The sequence below is a fragment of the Narcine bancroftii genome, chromosome 1, assembly GCF_036971445.1.
Source record: "Narcine bancroftii isolate sNarBan1 chromosome 1, sNarBan1.hap1, whole genome shotgun sequence".
Lineage (NCBI taxonomy): Eukaryota > Metazoa > Chordata > Chondrichthyes > Torpediniformes > Narcinidae > Narcine > Narcine bancroftii.
Window position 1 is genome coordinate 194371701 of NC_091469.1, and position 17282 is coordinate 194388982.

Sequence of the window (17282 nt, forward strand, 5' to 3'; positions counted from 1 at the left end):
ACAAGAGGCCATGCCTTAAAAAATCAGCCTCTATCCTCAAAGACTCCAATCACCCAGACTGTGCCCTCTTTACTCAGCTCCCATTGGGAAAAAGGTACAGGAGCCTAAAGATGAACATTCAGCAACACAAGGACAACTTCTTCCCCACTGCCATCAGATTTCTGAATAATCAATCAACCAAAGATACTGCCTTATTATTTATTGTTGTAAGGTTGTTTATATGAATGTTTGCACAATGATGCTGTCGCAAAACACCGAATTTTGTGATTTGTTCATGTCAATAAATTCTGATTCTAGACTTTGGGGGGGATGGGTGGGTTAATTATCTATAATGTTATTATTCATCATTTGGGAGGCTCTGTAGAGGAGGAGGAACCTGCTGATGCAGTGATGGTTAAATATTTACAAAGAATGTAACTGAAAATAAAGTAAAATGCTTTAAGGTTTATATATTCATGAAAGTGGTTTGTTCAGTGTAAATACAGTGTAACATTATTGTCTTTTAAACTGTTTATTCTTTTTCTGGTTATCAATCCCGTAGGAGGATGATGATTCCTTTCAGTCAGTTTGTGGGGTTTGATAGGTATGTCCTTGAATAGCTGTAACAGCTCATCCTTGACAGGCCCTGCTGGCCACATATTTGACAGGTGAGGCCTGGAGGGGCAACAGGATCAGAAGCTCTGTTGTGCCACTTCCTGTGCTTTTGATCTTTTTCTCAGCACCGACCACATGCCTTTTTTGATGGCGTCCCTCCACTGCGAGGAATCTTGAATCAGATCCTCCCATGTTAATGGGGCAATGTCAGCTTTCTTGAGGTTCCTGTGCAGAACATCCTTGTACCGAGAAACGCCGGCCTAATTTTTGTACACTACTGGACATTTGGCAGTACAAGATGCCCTTGGGCAATCTTCCATCAGGCATTCTGACAGCATGTCTTGTCCAGTGTAGTTGGGCCGACATTACCAAGATTGAAACTGCTGGCATTCTATCTGAAGAAAGGACCTCGATGAGATCTTGTCTCGCCAGGTGATCTTCATCAGAGAACATAGGTGATGCTGCTGCAGTTGATCAAGCTGATGTAAATGACTCTGATATGGGCACCACGTCTTATATCCATATACCAAGGCTAATATGACAACAGCCCTGTACGCCTTGCACTTGGTGGCCAACCTGATGTTCTGTGACCTAACCCGAGCTTACCAAAGGCAAAGCAGGCCTTTCTGGTTCTTGACTCAATTTCTACATCTAGAGAAGCTGAGGATGAAAAAAGATGGTAGTTTTGTACCAACTGGCCCCTGGCTCAAGCCATGAAGAACCAACTGTCCTCATTGATGACACTCTTCTCAATGCTGCCAACAAGTTTTTCTACCTGGGCAGCACAATAACATCCTCCACTTTCCTAGATGTCGAGATTGAGTAAATAACCAAAAAATGTAGGTGTATTAGGGATTTTAAGAGTAAGTCTCAAGCAACTGGAAAATACACTTATCTGGCTTCTACTAATCCTAATAAGTGCCATATACTAGGGGTTTTTACTGGAATTAATTTGATTAGTTATGAAGAGATTTATCATTATTGTGATCAAGTAGAACTGCTTGATATTTGATTTCTTTTGGATTTTAATAGGGACAACTGGGAAGTACTCAGAGCCGAGGTCTTATGCCTTGTGTGGTCTTTGTCTTGAAAGAGTTGCTGCCAACCTACCATAAATGGCGTCATAATGTCTATGGCATGCGAGAAGAAATTGGTAAGGGTTTGTGCCCAATAGACTTTGTTTTTATAAGATGTTACATAGTACAGTAAAACCCCCATTCATGCAACCGGCAAAAAAAATCACAGAACTGCAGAAAAGGGTAAATAATACAAAAGTTTAAAATTGCTGCCCCTAGTGGTTAGTTTGCCAATGACACAATCTCAATCATCCAGAAAATTGACTTATCCAGCATCTACAAATCCCCATTGGTGCCAGATACCGGTGGGGGGGGGGGGGTTTACTATTATAAATTTTCCAATCAGAAAAGTAGAATGTTAATAAATGAAATGGGGTCTGGGTAATCAGAGGGGTGTACATCAAACACGAAGTGGTGAGCCACATGCTGAACCATCTAATTTTCCGTATACTCTGAGATCTCGTGGTTTGATTATCAGAGTGGCATATTCAAGTTTGTGATTGTGTTTTGGTGCATCCTGTGGTATCGTTCTTAAGATATATCATGGTGTATCCATGATTGGTACAATTAGTCTGTTGTTAATGCATTAACTTTATATTCTGAAAGTATCTAAGGCAGCTATTCTCAACCTTTTTTGTGGTGTGCCTCCCTCCCTCCAGGACTCTGCTTAAAGTTTGAGCCCTCTTCACTGTTGAGTAGTCAAAATTTGACTTCTTCCATACGTCTCTCCTACATTAAAAACATATAAAAAATATTTGTTTAGTGAGGTGAAAAGAAAGCAAGGTTTTTACTTAAATATGCTCTGGTCCCCAGGGCCCTTGTTGAGAATGGCTGATCTAAGGTATTGAATGATGAAACTAAATTTTATTTGAATTGTCCACTGTGATCGTATAGTTAATGATTGTAAAAATAATCTATACAGTCATGTGCCGCATAACGTCCGACTAAATATATGTTCATGGCCCCATAAGGTTATAATAGTGTTCAGAAATCCCAACTGGAGAACAGAACGGAGTGGGTAACTAGACGTAGCAAATGCAACAGCTTCCTGCATGCAACACGTGTATCCCATGTCTCTTGTATACAAAGTGATTGCACCGCCTGGTGTATAATGATACAGTACATATATAACCTATAATACATATGTCTTAATAGTCATAATAAACATTTGTTACTGTCTTGTATATGTACTGTACTTTCTATCATTATTTTAATGTGAACTTTCCTCCACTTACAAATAAAAAGTTTATTGTACAGTCTTAACCATATAACCATATAACAGTTTACAGTGCGGAAACAGGCCATATCGGCCCTTCAAGTCCACACCGGTTCACTTGAACAACTTGTTCCATTTGTTTGCAATGACACAGTCCGCTTGTCCTGTTCGACTCTGTTCATGCTTGGCTTAACCCATATATTACCTTGCCAGATAAATTTGCTAAAATGCAGCATAGTATCTTGGCTCTTTAGTCAATACAGGTACACTACAGTACCCCATATAGATTTGCTAAGTATATAATATGGTGTTCGCACAATGTCCAAATCGCAAAATGTCCTATTTCACAGAACGCATCATGCACATTAAGCGATGCATGGCTATAATTATTTTTCAAGCAAAAATTACCGTATATGCCATTGTATAAGACAGTCCTCTAAACTTAAAAATTTCACTTTAAAATCGGGGTTGTCCTATACAAAGAGTCTAAAATTCTCACCTTGACAATGGAGTCACAACACTTCCGCCATGTTCCTGCTGGCTGCGATGTAATCTTGCACACGCAGATTATTTGTAGAGTCTCAGTGCTCCTCTACGGGGTTCATCTGCCCAGTTCAACTGCTGTTGGCTCTGTACAAGCTTTATTTTGAAATATCCAAATAAAATTAAAATCTTTAAATTATCGTTTGTTATTAAAATATTGTGATTTTCTTTTAACAGCATCCACTGGTCAGCTGTAAATGCCAGATTTTTTGAGGGGCAGGGTCAAGGAGAGAGGGTATCACATTAAAGCCAACATTTTAAGTGGAAGTTCTAGGGTTGTTCTATGCAACAACAAATACGGTAATTGTCTCTTGATGCTGATTTTCAAGCACACAGACTAAATATAATTGCTCTTATTACTTTGTGATCTATATTTTCTTATTTCTTTATGCACATAGAAAAGTCCATCAGAATATTACATTTGTCCATCTGTCATAGAGAGTATTCTTCCAACCTCTCACATTGTGTCAAGTTAATAATTTATTAGACACAATTTGCAAGTATACAACAGTTTCCTAATAGTCTATACCAAAGGAAATATTTGAATAATTCAAGGATCTATAATGTGCAATATAGAAATAAATCTGTTTTGAGATTATCAGAATCATTATTTTTAGTTAGCCATTTGTTCAGCAGTATTTTATTGTGAAAAAAGTTTTTGTCTAAATTTATAATGTTCTAAGTTTCTGATCTGAAGTTTATAATTGGAAAAATAATTGAGAATGGAGAAATTGTTTTTCAACTGCAGTTGTATGAAACTGGAAATCCTGTGGTTTGAGTGTTTACTCAGTGGATTCTGGGATATTTTTGCCTCCCAATGGCCTTTGTTTACTTTCTCTCATTTTGAGGTTAAAAGAGAGGGACCTGCACAATTTAGCTTGGCAATATCCTTGTGAACTGTGAACCTAGGTTCAGGGAGATGACTACTTGAATTTGAACTTCTTTGAGGTAAAATAACATTGAAGGTGCTTTACAGTAGCATTATGAAACTGAATTTGGCCATAAGGAAATACAGTAAAATCCTCATTTTCCAGCAGTTAATCAACTGGAAAGAAAACTGAGGAAATAAATAAATAATAATAAATAAAGTTTTTTTTAAGTTCAAAATTGTAAATGTTCTCCGACGCAACATGCAACCTTTTGGGAGCAAACGCTCAGCCAACAAAGTGTCCCAGTCGCGCCCTGCCCTGCGGACAGGCACCGCCTAGGATATAGAGCCAGCCGATGCCGCTTGCCACTGGGGCAGCTCTCCCAAAGTGTCTCCCTATCCCTGTCTTTCTATCCCTGTCCCGTAAGAATCATTATCTTCATTAGTATTATGTATATTAGTAAGGCTTTATCTGTAACCTTGGGTGGGGAAGGGGGGGGGGGTTAATTATGATGGTGGCATGATTTGCTTAGCAGCTATCACAACACTTACAGCACCAGTGACCAGGATTCAAATTTAAATTTTGTAACTTACAGGAATTACTTTAACTTTGCATATTTAAAAACTACAATACTGATTTTTTTCAAATGACTTTTCATTTTTCACTGTATTTTTAATGTAGTAAAAGTGAGTCTCAGTCATAGGTGCTGGATAATGGGGATTTTACTGCATTTGGACCTGTGTCCAAAATTTGATTGAACCTCCATCACATTGGACATGTACTTAAAGAGCTATGACCTACATGGGTACTGACCAAATACTGGAATAACAAAATAAAATGGATCACACTTTTCCAATTTACACAGACCATCTCACAGGCTGCCAATTTTCCATGATTTTCTATAAAATGGAGAGGTTTTAAGATGTTAGAGGAGAGATGGAGAAGTATGACTTTTTCCAACACTGATTTCATTAATTTAACTCTGTAACCTGACTTTTATGATTTCTAGCATATGGAACAGATTAGATTGTAAAAACAAATCTGTAGAAACTCAGCAGGTCAAGCAGTGTCCTTTATATAGCAAAGGTAAAAATACATAACTGATGTTTTGGGCTAGACCCCTTCATCAGGGTATGCAAAAATGTCAACAGGTATCCAAACAAAAGAGTGGAGGAAGAGATGTGGTCACAAAGGCTGGAAGTGATAGGTGGGGAAGGGAAGGAGGGGACAGCAGCAATCAAGGGGAGGAAGATGGCTGTGAATTAAGGGGGAAGGCTGGGAGGGAAACTGGGAAGGGAAGGAGGAGGTGGAAGAGGAGAGCAGGTTATCAGAAACTGGAAAAGTTGATATTAATGCCATCTGGCTGGAGAGTGCCTAGACACAAAATCTGGTGGTGTTCCACCAATCTGTGGGTGCTGTTGTTGTAGTCTGGTGCACTGGCCTCTACTTTGTTGAGGCCAGGTGGCAGCTCTCAGACACCTCCTCCTATCTACCATCCCACAGGGCTCCACCGTGGCACATCAAGCCACTGTCACATCTCCAACACCATCTCCAACCTCATCACCTCTAGTCACCTCCTTCCATGGCCACCAACCTCATTGTCTCCCATATCCACATTGCTTGTTTCTACCTTTTACCCAAGATACACAAACCCACCCATCTTGGTAGACCCATTGTTTCTGCTTGCTCTTGTCCCACTGAACTAACTTCATCTTACCTTTTTTCTATCTTTCCTCCCCAGTCCAATCCCTCCCCACTAATATAAATTATAACTCACATTCCCTTCACCTCTTCAATTACTTCAGATTCCCCAAACTGGACCACCTCATCTTCATGATGGATGTCCAATCCCTTTATACCTCCATCCCCCATACAGAAGGTCTTAAAGCACTTTGCTTCCTTCTGGACCAGAGATCTAAACAGTCACTCTCTACCACACCATCCTTCACCTGGCAGAACTTGTCCTTGCTTTAAATAATTTCTCATTTAACTTGTATCACTTCCTTCAAATCAAAGTAGTAGCCTTGGGTACTTGTATGGACCCCAACTACGCCTTTATGTTTGTGGGCTATGCTGCAAGCCTACACAGGTAAGACTCCTCAACTCTTCCTCCAGTATATCGATAACTAAATCGGGGCTGCTTCATGGACCCGCCATAAGCTTATCAACTTTATTCACTTTCCTGCCAACTTCCATCCCAATCTCAGACTCACTTGGTCCATCTCTGACAACACTCCCCTTTCTGGATCTCTCTGTCTCCATCCTAGGAGACAAGCTTTCCACCAAAATATATTACAAACCCACTAACTTCCACAACTACCTTGACTACACTTCAACGCACCCTGTCCTCTGAAAGGATTCTATTCCCTTCTCTCCATTTTTCCATCTCCGCCACATCTGTTTCCAAAATGAGGTTTTCCAGCCCAGATCTTCCGAAATAACTGCTGCCTTCCACAAATTTGGCTTCCCCTTCACCATCATCCAGTCAGCCCTCACCTGCATCTCCTCCGTTTCCCGCTCATCTGTCCTGGCCCCCTATGCCCCCAGATGCAACAAACAGAATCCCCCTTATCCTCACCTACCATCCCATCAGCCTCCACATCTAACACATTATCGTCCAGAATTTCCAGCACTTGCAACAGGATCCCACTACCAGACACTTCTTCCCCTCTCCTCCACTCTCTGCCTTCCATAGGGACTGCTCCCTCTGTGACTCCCTCGTACACTCATCCCTCCCCACCAATCCCACTCCCCCCCCGGCACCTTTTCCTGTGGCTGCAGGAGATGTCACACTTGCACCACACTTCCTCCCTTACCACGGTCTGGGCCCCAAACAGGCCTTTCAAGTGAAGCAACACTTCACGTGTATCTGCAGGATTGATTTACTACACCTGGTGGTCCCTTTGTGGTCTTCTCTTCGTCAGAGAGACTGGGCAAAGATTGGGAGATGACTTCGCTGAGCACCTCCGCACCAGTGACAGAGATCTCCCAGCAGCTCACCATTTCAGTTCTGGATCATGCTCCCATACTCATATGTATGTCCATGGCTTCATGTACTATCCCACCACCAAGATCACATGCGACTTAGAAGAACACCACTTGATTTTCCACTCTAGCCAGATGGCATTAACATCGACTTTTCCTGTTTCTGCTAACCTGCTCTCCTCTCCCCTTTACCCTTTCCAGTTGTTTCCCTCCCTTCCCCTTGTATTCACCTATCCATCCCTCCTTCCCTTGAACGCTGTTGTCCCCTCCCTCCCTTTTCCACCTATCACCTCCAGCCTTTGCGACTACACCTCCCCCCATCTCTTTTGTAGAGATGCTTAAGGACATTTTTGCATGCCCTGATGAAAGGCTCCAGGCAGAAACATTAGATATGTATTTTTACTTTTGCTATATAAAGGACATTGCTTGACCTGCTGTGTTTCTCCAGCACCGTTTTTACTTCAACCACAGTGTCAGCAGATTTTCATTTTTAACTACAGATTAGATTGTTTCGCATAACCATAAACTATTGTACCTATGTCTTAGATATTTGCCATTCCTTTCTAATATCTTTGTTAGCTGCAAGTGGATGGTAGCTAACAAATGAAAGTATCAGAATGTTATTAGAAAAAAAATCTGATTTTAGAAATTATATAACTTTTGATTTCAATGTCCCTTTGGACTTTAAACTGAAATTTTTAGACACCAGTTCAGGTATGCTTTTTCCTGTATTATCTCCATTTTGTCTAACCAAATAAATAATGTTTACCAAATAAAGGGCATTTAATCTAGAATGGAATGTACAGATCAATTCAGCTTTTGATACTTCAATTTTTCCACAAAAGATGCATCTGTGGATCTCACTAAATCTTCCTCAGCTAGATTATTTCTATTTTTACATTTGCATAGAAAATGAAGCTTGTACAGTATCCCAATGTTATAAAATTTGGTTATTCAGTTGTGTTAAAAATGTAATATAACAAAGATGTATCAAAAAAATAGATAACAAATCTCACCTATTTAAGACATTAATTAGATGATTTTTTTAAAATGCCCATGAACCTTCCTCAAAGGATAGTGGAAGCAGAATTTTTAATATTTTTGAGGTAGAAATCGATTCAAAATAGAGAGTGAACATTTACTCTAGGTAGACTGGAGAGCAAGTTGAGCAATGATTCTGTTGATTGAAGGGACTGGTGGAGAAGCTGTTGTCACTGGGACTCAACACTCCTCTCTGTAACTGGATCCTGGACTTCCTAACGGAAAGATTACAGTCTGTCCGGGTCAATATCAGAATAATGAGCACCATCAAGCTATGCACTGGCGCACCTCAGGGCTGTGTGCTCAGTCTGCTCCTGTTCATGCTATTGATCCATGATTGCATTGCCAGATCCAGCTCTAATAGCGTCATTAAATTTGCAGATGACGCAACAGCAGTTGGCCTCATCAGCAACATAATGAGTCACACTGCAGAGAAGAGGTGGAAAATCTCATGAAATAGTGCGAGATTAACAACCTGAGTCTCAAAGTGGACAAGACAGAGGAGATAATCATGGACTTCAGGAGGGCCAAGAATGACCACCCTCCACTATGCATCAACAACTTTGTAGTTCCTTGGAGTTCATTAACTAGTGACCTATCGTGGACACTCAACATCTCCTCACTTGTCAGGAAGGTGCAACAGCGACTGCACTTCCTGAGAAGACTGAAATGGGCAAGACTACCAGCCACCATTATGTCAACGTTCTATAGGAGCTCTATCGAAAGCGTCCTGGCCGGCTGCATCATAGTATGGTATGGTTGCTACAGAGAATGTATTGGAGGTCAATCCACAGGACCATAAGAGTGGCAGAGAGGATCACTGGAGTCTCCCTCCACTCCATTGATGTGATCTTCTGGGATCTTTGTATGAAGAGATTGCCCAAAATCATTAAGGATCCTTTCTACCTTGTGCACAGCATCTTCCAGCTGCTCCGTTTGGGGAAGAGATACAGGAGTATCTGAGCCAGCACCACCGGGGTGAGGAACAGTTTCTTCCCAAGGGCAGTGAGAATGCTGAACGACCAAAGGAACTGCTCACACTAACTATCTGACACTTTCATTTGTACAAATCAATATTTATTTATATAGATAAAATACTTGTCCTGCATATGTATTATTTGTCTGTACATGTATTATGTCTGGTTGTGTGTCTCCATGTTTTGCATTATAGAGAATGCTGTTTCGTTGGGTTATACCTGTACAATCAGATGACAATAAACGTGACTGAATTCTTGCTATATGAAGCCTGGCAGGGCTTCTGATTTTATTAAATGCCAGACAAGGAACTGGAATTGAAGGGAAAATAAGATACAGGAGATTGTGGAATGTGAGCAAAATGTAGACTTCTGGGGAGGAATTGAACCACTTACATTATCCTTTGCCAACACACGTCACATATCATGATAGTACAATATCCTGTAATTTTTTTGGAAAGAGATTAAATATTAAGAAATTATGGAGAAAATATCTGGAGCAATTTTTCCCTTTTGTTACAAAAATATCTTGATTTAGTTAAATGGGCAATGCACATAGATGTGTCAACAGCTGTATGTGATTTAATTTTCATCTGTTTGCACTTTCATGTTTTTGTATCTGCTGTAGGCTGTCTGATTCTTGAGCTTATTTATACCATCTTGAATTTGAATCCTGAAGAGGAATCTCGAGGAAGGTATGGTGCTCAGAATCATGTTTGTAGTCTGAATTTGTTTCTAGTAAATTCTTCAGAGGAATTGTAAAAGTTTTTTTTCTTTATTTCCATTGCTAGTCCTCTCGATCTTCAGACTATATGCACCTATTGTTTGGCAAACACTGAAGCAGGACAAGCCATTGTAAATATTATGGCTATTGGAGTGGACACCATTGATACAGTGATGGCAGCACAACCCAGCAGGTATGGTAATTTGCTGTGCAATGCTACTTCTGCGAAGGTTCTACTTTTACATGATTTTGCAAAACATAGCTTGCATATAAATTGGAACAAGTATGATTTATATTGTGTTAATCTTCAGATTACAATTTGCTGAAAATGGGATTCATATTTTTTAGTTTAATCATGACATGAAGTCTCACAAAGCACTGGAGGATAGGTAATTCCTCAATCATCAATTTCAAATTGCCACATAGCACAAAAAAGTGTTGAGAAGACGAAGTTCATAAAGTGGACAAGGAGGGAGATAGATACCTAAAGATTAAAAAAGGGGAATAGAAGTCAAAAGCAGAGGAAGAAAAAGATGGCCAGTGGAAAGATCTTGGGAAGGTGATGGTCCTCCATTCTGGAGACGTGACCTACCCAGCGCAGTTGGATCTTCAGCAGCATTGAGAATTAGATGAACAACATAGATTTTCTCCAAATGAATTTTGTATCTTTGTCTTTGATAACCACTGCATATTCCTACCTTTTGTCAGTAATTGTATCGCTTTTGTTAGTAATTGTCTAAATCTGAATAAATATAATCTTGGTGTCACATTTGTGCCATCTCTAATACCATGTTTTTCTGCTTCACCTTTGATGTCTCACTGTTTATCTAACTTTGGCCCATCTTCATCCTTCTACTCTTTATGTCTACTAAACACCTTTTTCTTTTTTAAAGTTTTTTTCAAAGCTTGTTTGGCAGACGTGTTCCCAATTGTTAATTTTTGCATTAATTGGATTTCTGTGAAATTCCTTGGAGATTCTCTCATTATATTGAAGCTTTGTTAAAATGGTGTAGAAACTATTTAGATAAACAGTAAAACATTTGAGTCTCAACGTATTGATATACCAACCCCCCACCCCCAGATATGTTGAACACACTCCTAATTAAATATATTTTATTAAAGCTGACACTATTTGGGAAGAAAAATGCTTGGAACGGACAAAAGGCTGTAATGAAATGAACACCATTTACTTTCCTATTTAAAAAAAACACTGTTCTTTAAGGATTTATTTAATTAAATGATTACGCCTGCAATAGAATAATTGTATACTGGTGTCAAAGAAATGAGCTTAATGGATCCGATGGCTATTTCTTGAATATAATTTATTTTATTTCTTTGAGTATGGATAATCTTTCATTTTGGATTGAGTTCCTATTGTAGATGTGAATAGTCATCATTCTACATCTCCATAAGGCACACTGAACTCAAAACGGTCAACCAATTTACCTACCTTGGCTGCACCATTTCATCTGATGCAAGGATCGACAAAGAGATAGACAACAGACTCGCCAAGGCAAATAGCGCCTTTCCAAGACTACACAAAAGAGTCTGGAAAAACAACCACCTGAAGAAACACATAAAGATTAGCGTCTACAGAGCCATTGTCATACCCACGCTCCTGTTCAGCTCCGAATCATGGGTCCTCTACCGGCATCACCTACAGCTCCTAGATTGCTTCCATCAGCGCTGTCTCCGCTCCATCCTCAACATTCATTGGAATGACTTCATCACCAACATCGAACTACTCGAGCTGGCAGAGTCCGCAAGTATCGAATCCATGCTGCTGAAGACCCAACTGCGCTGGGTGGGTCACGTCTCCAGAATGGAGGACCATCACCTTCCCAAGATCGTGTTCTATGGCGAGCTCTCCACTGGCCACCGAGACAGAGGTGCACCAAAGAAGAGGTACAAGGACTGCTTAAAGAAATCTCTTGGTGCCTGCCACATTGACCACCACCAATGGGCTGATATCGCCTCCAACCGTGCATCTTGGCGCCTCAGAGTTCGCAGGCAGCAACCTCCTTTGAAGAAGACCGCAGAGCCCACCTCACTGACAAAAGGCAAAGGAGGAAAAACCCAACACCCAACCCCAACCAACCAATTTTCCCTTGCAACCGCTGCAACTGTGTCTGCCTGTCCTGCATCGGACTTGTCAGTCACCAACGAGCCTGCAGCAGACATGGACATACCCCTCCATAAATCTTCGTCCACGAAGCCAAGCCAAAGAAGAAGAAGTTTGTTAACTAAACTAGAATATCCAGACTTTTGTAAAATGTATCCAATTCAAATGAGGAGGGTCTGGAAATGGAGATGGTTATAACATCCTTTATAGCAGCTGGAAATATTTATTTAATGGTGTTTGTTTTTCATGAGATCTTGAAGTTGTCAGATTTTATTAACTTTTGACTATAATTTTTTTTAAAGCAGACACGATTTGTAAAGTCAAAGCAATATTTTGTTCGCTGGGCTTACAAATTTTAAACGGAATTAAATTGTCATGTTCACTATCTTTCTACTGACAATTCTTCAAAACAAGGGATTATTTTATATTTTACTGCAGTATGGGGACATTTATTATTGTCGAGTGGTATTTTTCAATTGGAGTTGTAGACTTGGTGAGAAAGGTATTTAGAAATGCTATTCATCCAAAGTTGCCTAGACCTGAAAGAAAAACAAAGAAAAGCAAAACTATCCACTTAAACTTTATTGCTTTTCTAACTTTGTTAAAAAATCAACTTTAACTAACTGCCGTTTTTTTGCTTTCCCTTCCAACCAACATCCAAAAATATAACTGTAGCAGTGGATCAGAAGGATCAGGCCAGACTCTCACTCAGACGATCAAGCTGGCATTTTCTATAACTAACAATGTCATCAAATTGAAACCATCATCAGAAGGGATTTCACCATTGGAGCAGGCTCTAACTCAACATGGTAATGATATACAATGAATAATGAAAAATCATATTTTAAAGAGTTAGAATTGTTGTTAACCTTGTGCTTTGATTTTGTTTTCCCCTTTAGCCGCTTTCAGGTGTTCTGATAGAAGATTAGGCACCTGCAGGCGGGGCTAGAGGAGTTCAGCTAGCACATTTAGGTGGCCACAGAATGGATGGCTTTTTGGCACCTAAATGTGCCAGCTGACTGCTAGCCGTCTAGCAGCGAAAGCCAGCTACTCCGGATAGGTGCCTTTCCCGCCCACGCTGACCTCACGTCATAGCAGCATGTCAAGGCATGCCTGACAAATAACTCAGGGCATGACTTGACTCCCGCTGCCGGTCTCCCCCCCACCCTTGCTTGCCCGACTCCTGTTGCCGTTGCTGGTTTACCCCACTCTTGCCTGCCCAACTCCCATCGTCACTGCCGGTTCCCCACCCCACACTCTCACCCTCCCGACTCCCGCTCCCGGTCTCCCCACCCTCTCCCGCCCAACTCCCGCTGCCGGTTCTCCCCCCCCCCCCTCGCCCGGCCGACTCCTGTGTCCGGTGGTCCCCCCCCACCTGACTCCCATGGCCACAGCCGGTTCCCCTCCCCCCCCTCCCGCCTGACTCCCACTGCCGATCTCCCTCCCCCCCCACCCCCCGAAGCAGCAGCGGGAGTCGGGCAGGCAAGTGGGGGAGGGGGGAGACTGGCAGCGGCAACAGGAGTCGGGCAGGTGAGGGTGGGGGGAAGAAACCAGCAGCGGGAGAGGATGCGAAATAAAATTTGAAGAAGTCTACTTCAGTCTGACTTCCTTGTCTCAGGAGTCAATGGCTGACGACGTCACCACAATGTCATCAGCCCGCCTCCTGGCAGCCTGGGCTGCTTTTAGCTGCCACAATCGATACTCCGAGCAGGATAGTTATACCTCTTGGAGAAGGGTTAGGTAAGTATCCCTCCTGGCCGGTTCTTCCGGTTTCAGATGGCCACCTGACAGCTGCACAGGGGTATTCTGTGCGGCTTTACAGTTGGGCTTTGTGGCCACCTGAAAACGGCTTCTCTTAACATTCCATTGAAGTACTAACCATTCAACACCATTATTCTACACACTTAAATGTCATGTTCTTAATTTTGTGTGGAATTATAAGAAAGCATAATTTGTATTGCAAATTTTGCTACTTTATATTTGTTTATTATTCCATGCTATTTTGGAGTTCCACTGCTTTCAGAAATCAAATTGGCTATTTGGATGAAAAATTAATCTTTTAAATTAATTGGGTGATAGCACGTTAGAAAACAACTATGAAACCACATTTTGAAAAAAAAGAATAAAGAAATTGATGTTATTGGTAGAAACTTTGTCATTCATTTCTTTGAATAGACAGTATGCAAACAGAACAAGACTCTATGGTTGTTGCGAGTAGCTTTGAGCAAAGTCATGTTATTCTAACAGATACTGGATCTTCTGCAATCATCCATGGAAGACAGAACTGCATTTATGTATCACATTTTACATCACTTTCAGAATATCCCTATGCATTGTACATTCAGGAAATATCCTTGAAGTATCAAGGCAACAAAGCTGTGAACGAAAAGCTCCCACAAGTGGCAATTTGATACTGACCAGACAATTCTATTTTAGAAGTATGGTACAGAGATAAATGTTGGCCAGCTTACAGGGCATCACTTTTGTACTCTTAAAAAAGTTTCTGTGGCACTATTTTAACATCTATCTGACAAAGAGAGCTCTCCCGACAGAGCAATGTTTCCTGAGTATTTTGGTTCTGCCTCCACATTTGAAGACCCTAATAATGATACATTTATTAGGGAACGAAAAGTTATAGTGAAGACATTTTCTATTTAGCAATAGATTGGGAAAAGGGAATGTACAAGACTGTGGCATCCTTGTATATAATTGCTAAAAGCAAGCATTCAGATGCAGCAGGCAGTTATTAAGGCAAATGATTTGTTGGCTTCAATGCAAGACATTTGAGTGCAGATATGGTCTCCATATCTGATGAAAGACATTCTAATCATGGAAGGAATACAACAAACTGACATTTGGTAGACATGATTTTAGTGGAGTTTACTAAAATGAGAAAGGTTCTCATAGAAACCTATAAAATTCTAATGTATCTGGGAGACACAATACTGGTTAGATTTCAGAGTTGCTGAAGATTCTAAAATTTGGGGTCGTAGACTTGGTATAGGATACGCCTTTAGAATTGAGTAAATGGAATTTTTTACAATGGAAGGGAGTGGAGACTGTGTCAATAAACATTCAAGGAAGAGATCGATATATTTCTTAATGCCAATATGATAGAGGAAGAAAATTGGAACTGGACACAGAAGTGGATGATCAGCTATGATTATGTTGAATGTTGGAGCAGGGCCAAATCATATTCTTTTTCTGTGGGATGACTGGATTATTCTATTATCTGAAGTGGAATGTAAACTCTTAACATCTGACTGAATTTCAAGAATTATACTGTTGGTGTAGTGATAGGCAAACACTATTATAGCAACAGCAATCCGGGTTCGAGTTTGTATGTTCTTCCTGTGTCTGTGTGGATTTCCTCTGGATGCTTCAGTTTCCTCCCACATTCCAAAGACGTATTGGATTAGTAGGTTAATTGGTCATGTGGGTGTATTTGGGAGGCATGGGCTGTTACAATACTGTATCTCCAAATTTAAAAAAAAATTAAAATGCTAACAAAGGACAAGCAGCAGAATTTACCTACATATTTGGTTTGTCCTTTAATTTTTTTTTTAATTTCCTGTTTATTATTTTGCAGGAACCCATGGTAATAATTTGATAGCAGTTTTGGCAAAGTATATCTACCACAGGCACGATCCTGCATTGCCACGTCTTGCCATCCAGCTTCTGAAGAGACTTGCAATGGTAAGCTGTTATTTTAGAGGGTATACATTCAAACTGAGGAGTCTTTGTCAATTTCAAACCCCCTGAAGATATAAAAGGAAATTAGTTATCTCATGGTTTTTTTTGAATATTTTATTTTTCATTTAGCATAAATATACATAGTAAGATCTTCAATATCACAATATATTAAACTTTATCATACAAAAAACAAAGAAAAAACCCTCCCCTCCCCCCACCAAATATAAATCCACACACTGTCAGAGCTCACACTTAAACTATTCATAAAAAATCTATGGGGAAGTCACATCTGCTTATATTGTAACAGCATCTATTGTTATCATTATTATAATTGAGCCCCTATATGGTCCAAATATGGCTGTCATATCTTATCAAATATATAATACTTGTTTTTTTTTAGATTAAATGTCATTTTCTCCATAGGGATACAACTATTCATCTCCACAGTCCATTGTGCTATGAGTAAGGGAGAGTCGTACTTCCAAGTAGTTGCAATACACTTTTTAGCCACTACTAAAACTTCTTTGACAAAAGAAATTTGGTATTTAGTTAATGTATTACTTATTTCAATAAAGTTACCCAAAAGATAAAGCTCCGGGTTGCCCTTGTTTATATAATATATATAAAATCATATAACAATTACAGCACAGAAACAGGTCATCTCAGCCCTTCTAGTCCACATCGAACCAAGTACTCTCCTCTAGACCCACCTACCTGCTCCTTGCCCATAACCCTCCATTCCCCATCCAAACATTTACCTATCCAATTTTTCCTTAAATTACAAAATGGACCCTGCCACCACTACTTCTCCCAGAAGTTCATTCCATACAGCCACCACTCTCTGAGTGAAGAAGTTCCCACTCATGTTACTTCTAAACTTTTGCCCCTTAATTCTCAACTCATGACCTCTTGTTTCAATCTCTTCTACCCTCACAGGAAAAAGCCTATCCACATCAACTCTATCTATCCCCCTCATAATCTTAAATATCTTTATCATATCCCCATCCCCTCAACCTTATACTCTTTAAAGAATAAAGAGTTAATCTGCTCAATCTTTCTTTGTAATTTACATTCTGAAACTCAGGTAACATTTTCGTAAATCTTCTCTGCACTATCTCTACCTTGTTGATATCCTTCCTATAATTCGGGGACCAGAACTGCACACAGTATTCCAAATTTGGCCTCACCAATGCCTTGAACAGTCTCAACATAATCTCCCAACTCTTGTATTCTATGCATTGATTTATAAAGACTTGCATACTAAAAGCCTTCTTCACCACCTTATCCACATGAGATTCTATCTTCAGGGAACAATGAACCGTTATTCCAAGATCTTTCTGCTCCACTGAATTTTTCAATGCCCTCCCATTTACTGTTCATGACCTGTTTTGATTATTCCTTCCAAAATGAAACACTTCACACTTCTCAGCATTAAACTCCATCTG

The 17282-nt window shown here is 40.2% G+C and overlaps 1 protein-coding gene across 1 annotated transcript in view; it reads left to right on the forward strand.

Annotated features, from left to right (window-relative positions):
• Positions 1 to 17282, forward strand: part of nup188 (nucleoporin 188) — a 171828-nt gene that overhangs the window by 112019 nt on the left and 42527 nt on the right. The window contains 5 exon segments of the mRNA XM_069886944.1: positions 1627 to 1747; positions 9927 to 9993; positions 10090 to 10215; positions 12820 to 12953; positions 15734 to 15840. Coding sequence (XP_069743045.1) covers positions 1627 to 1747; positions 9927 to 9993; positions 10090 to 10215; positions 12820 to 12953; positions 15734 to 15840 — 555 coding nt within the window.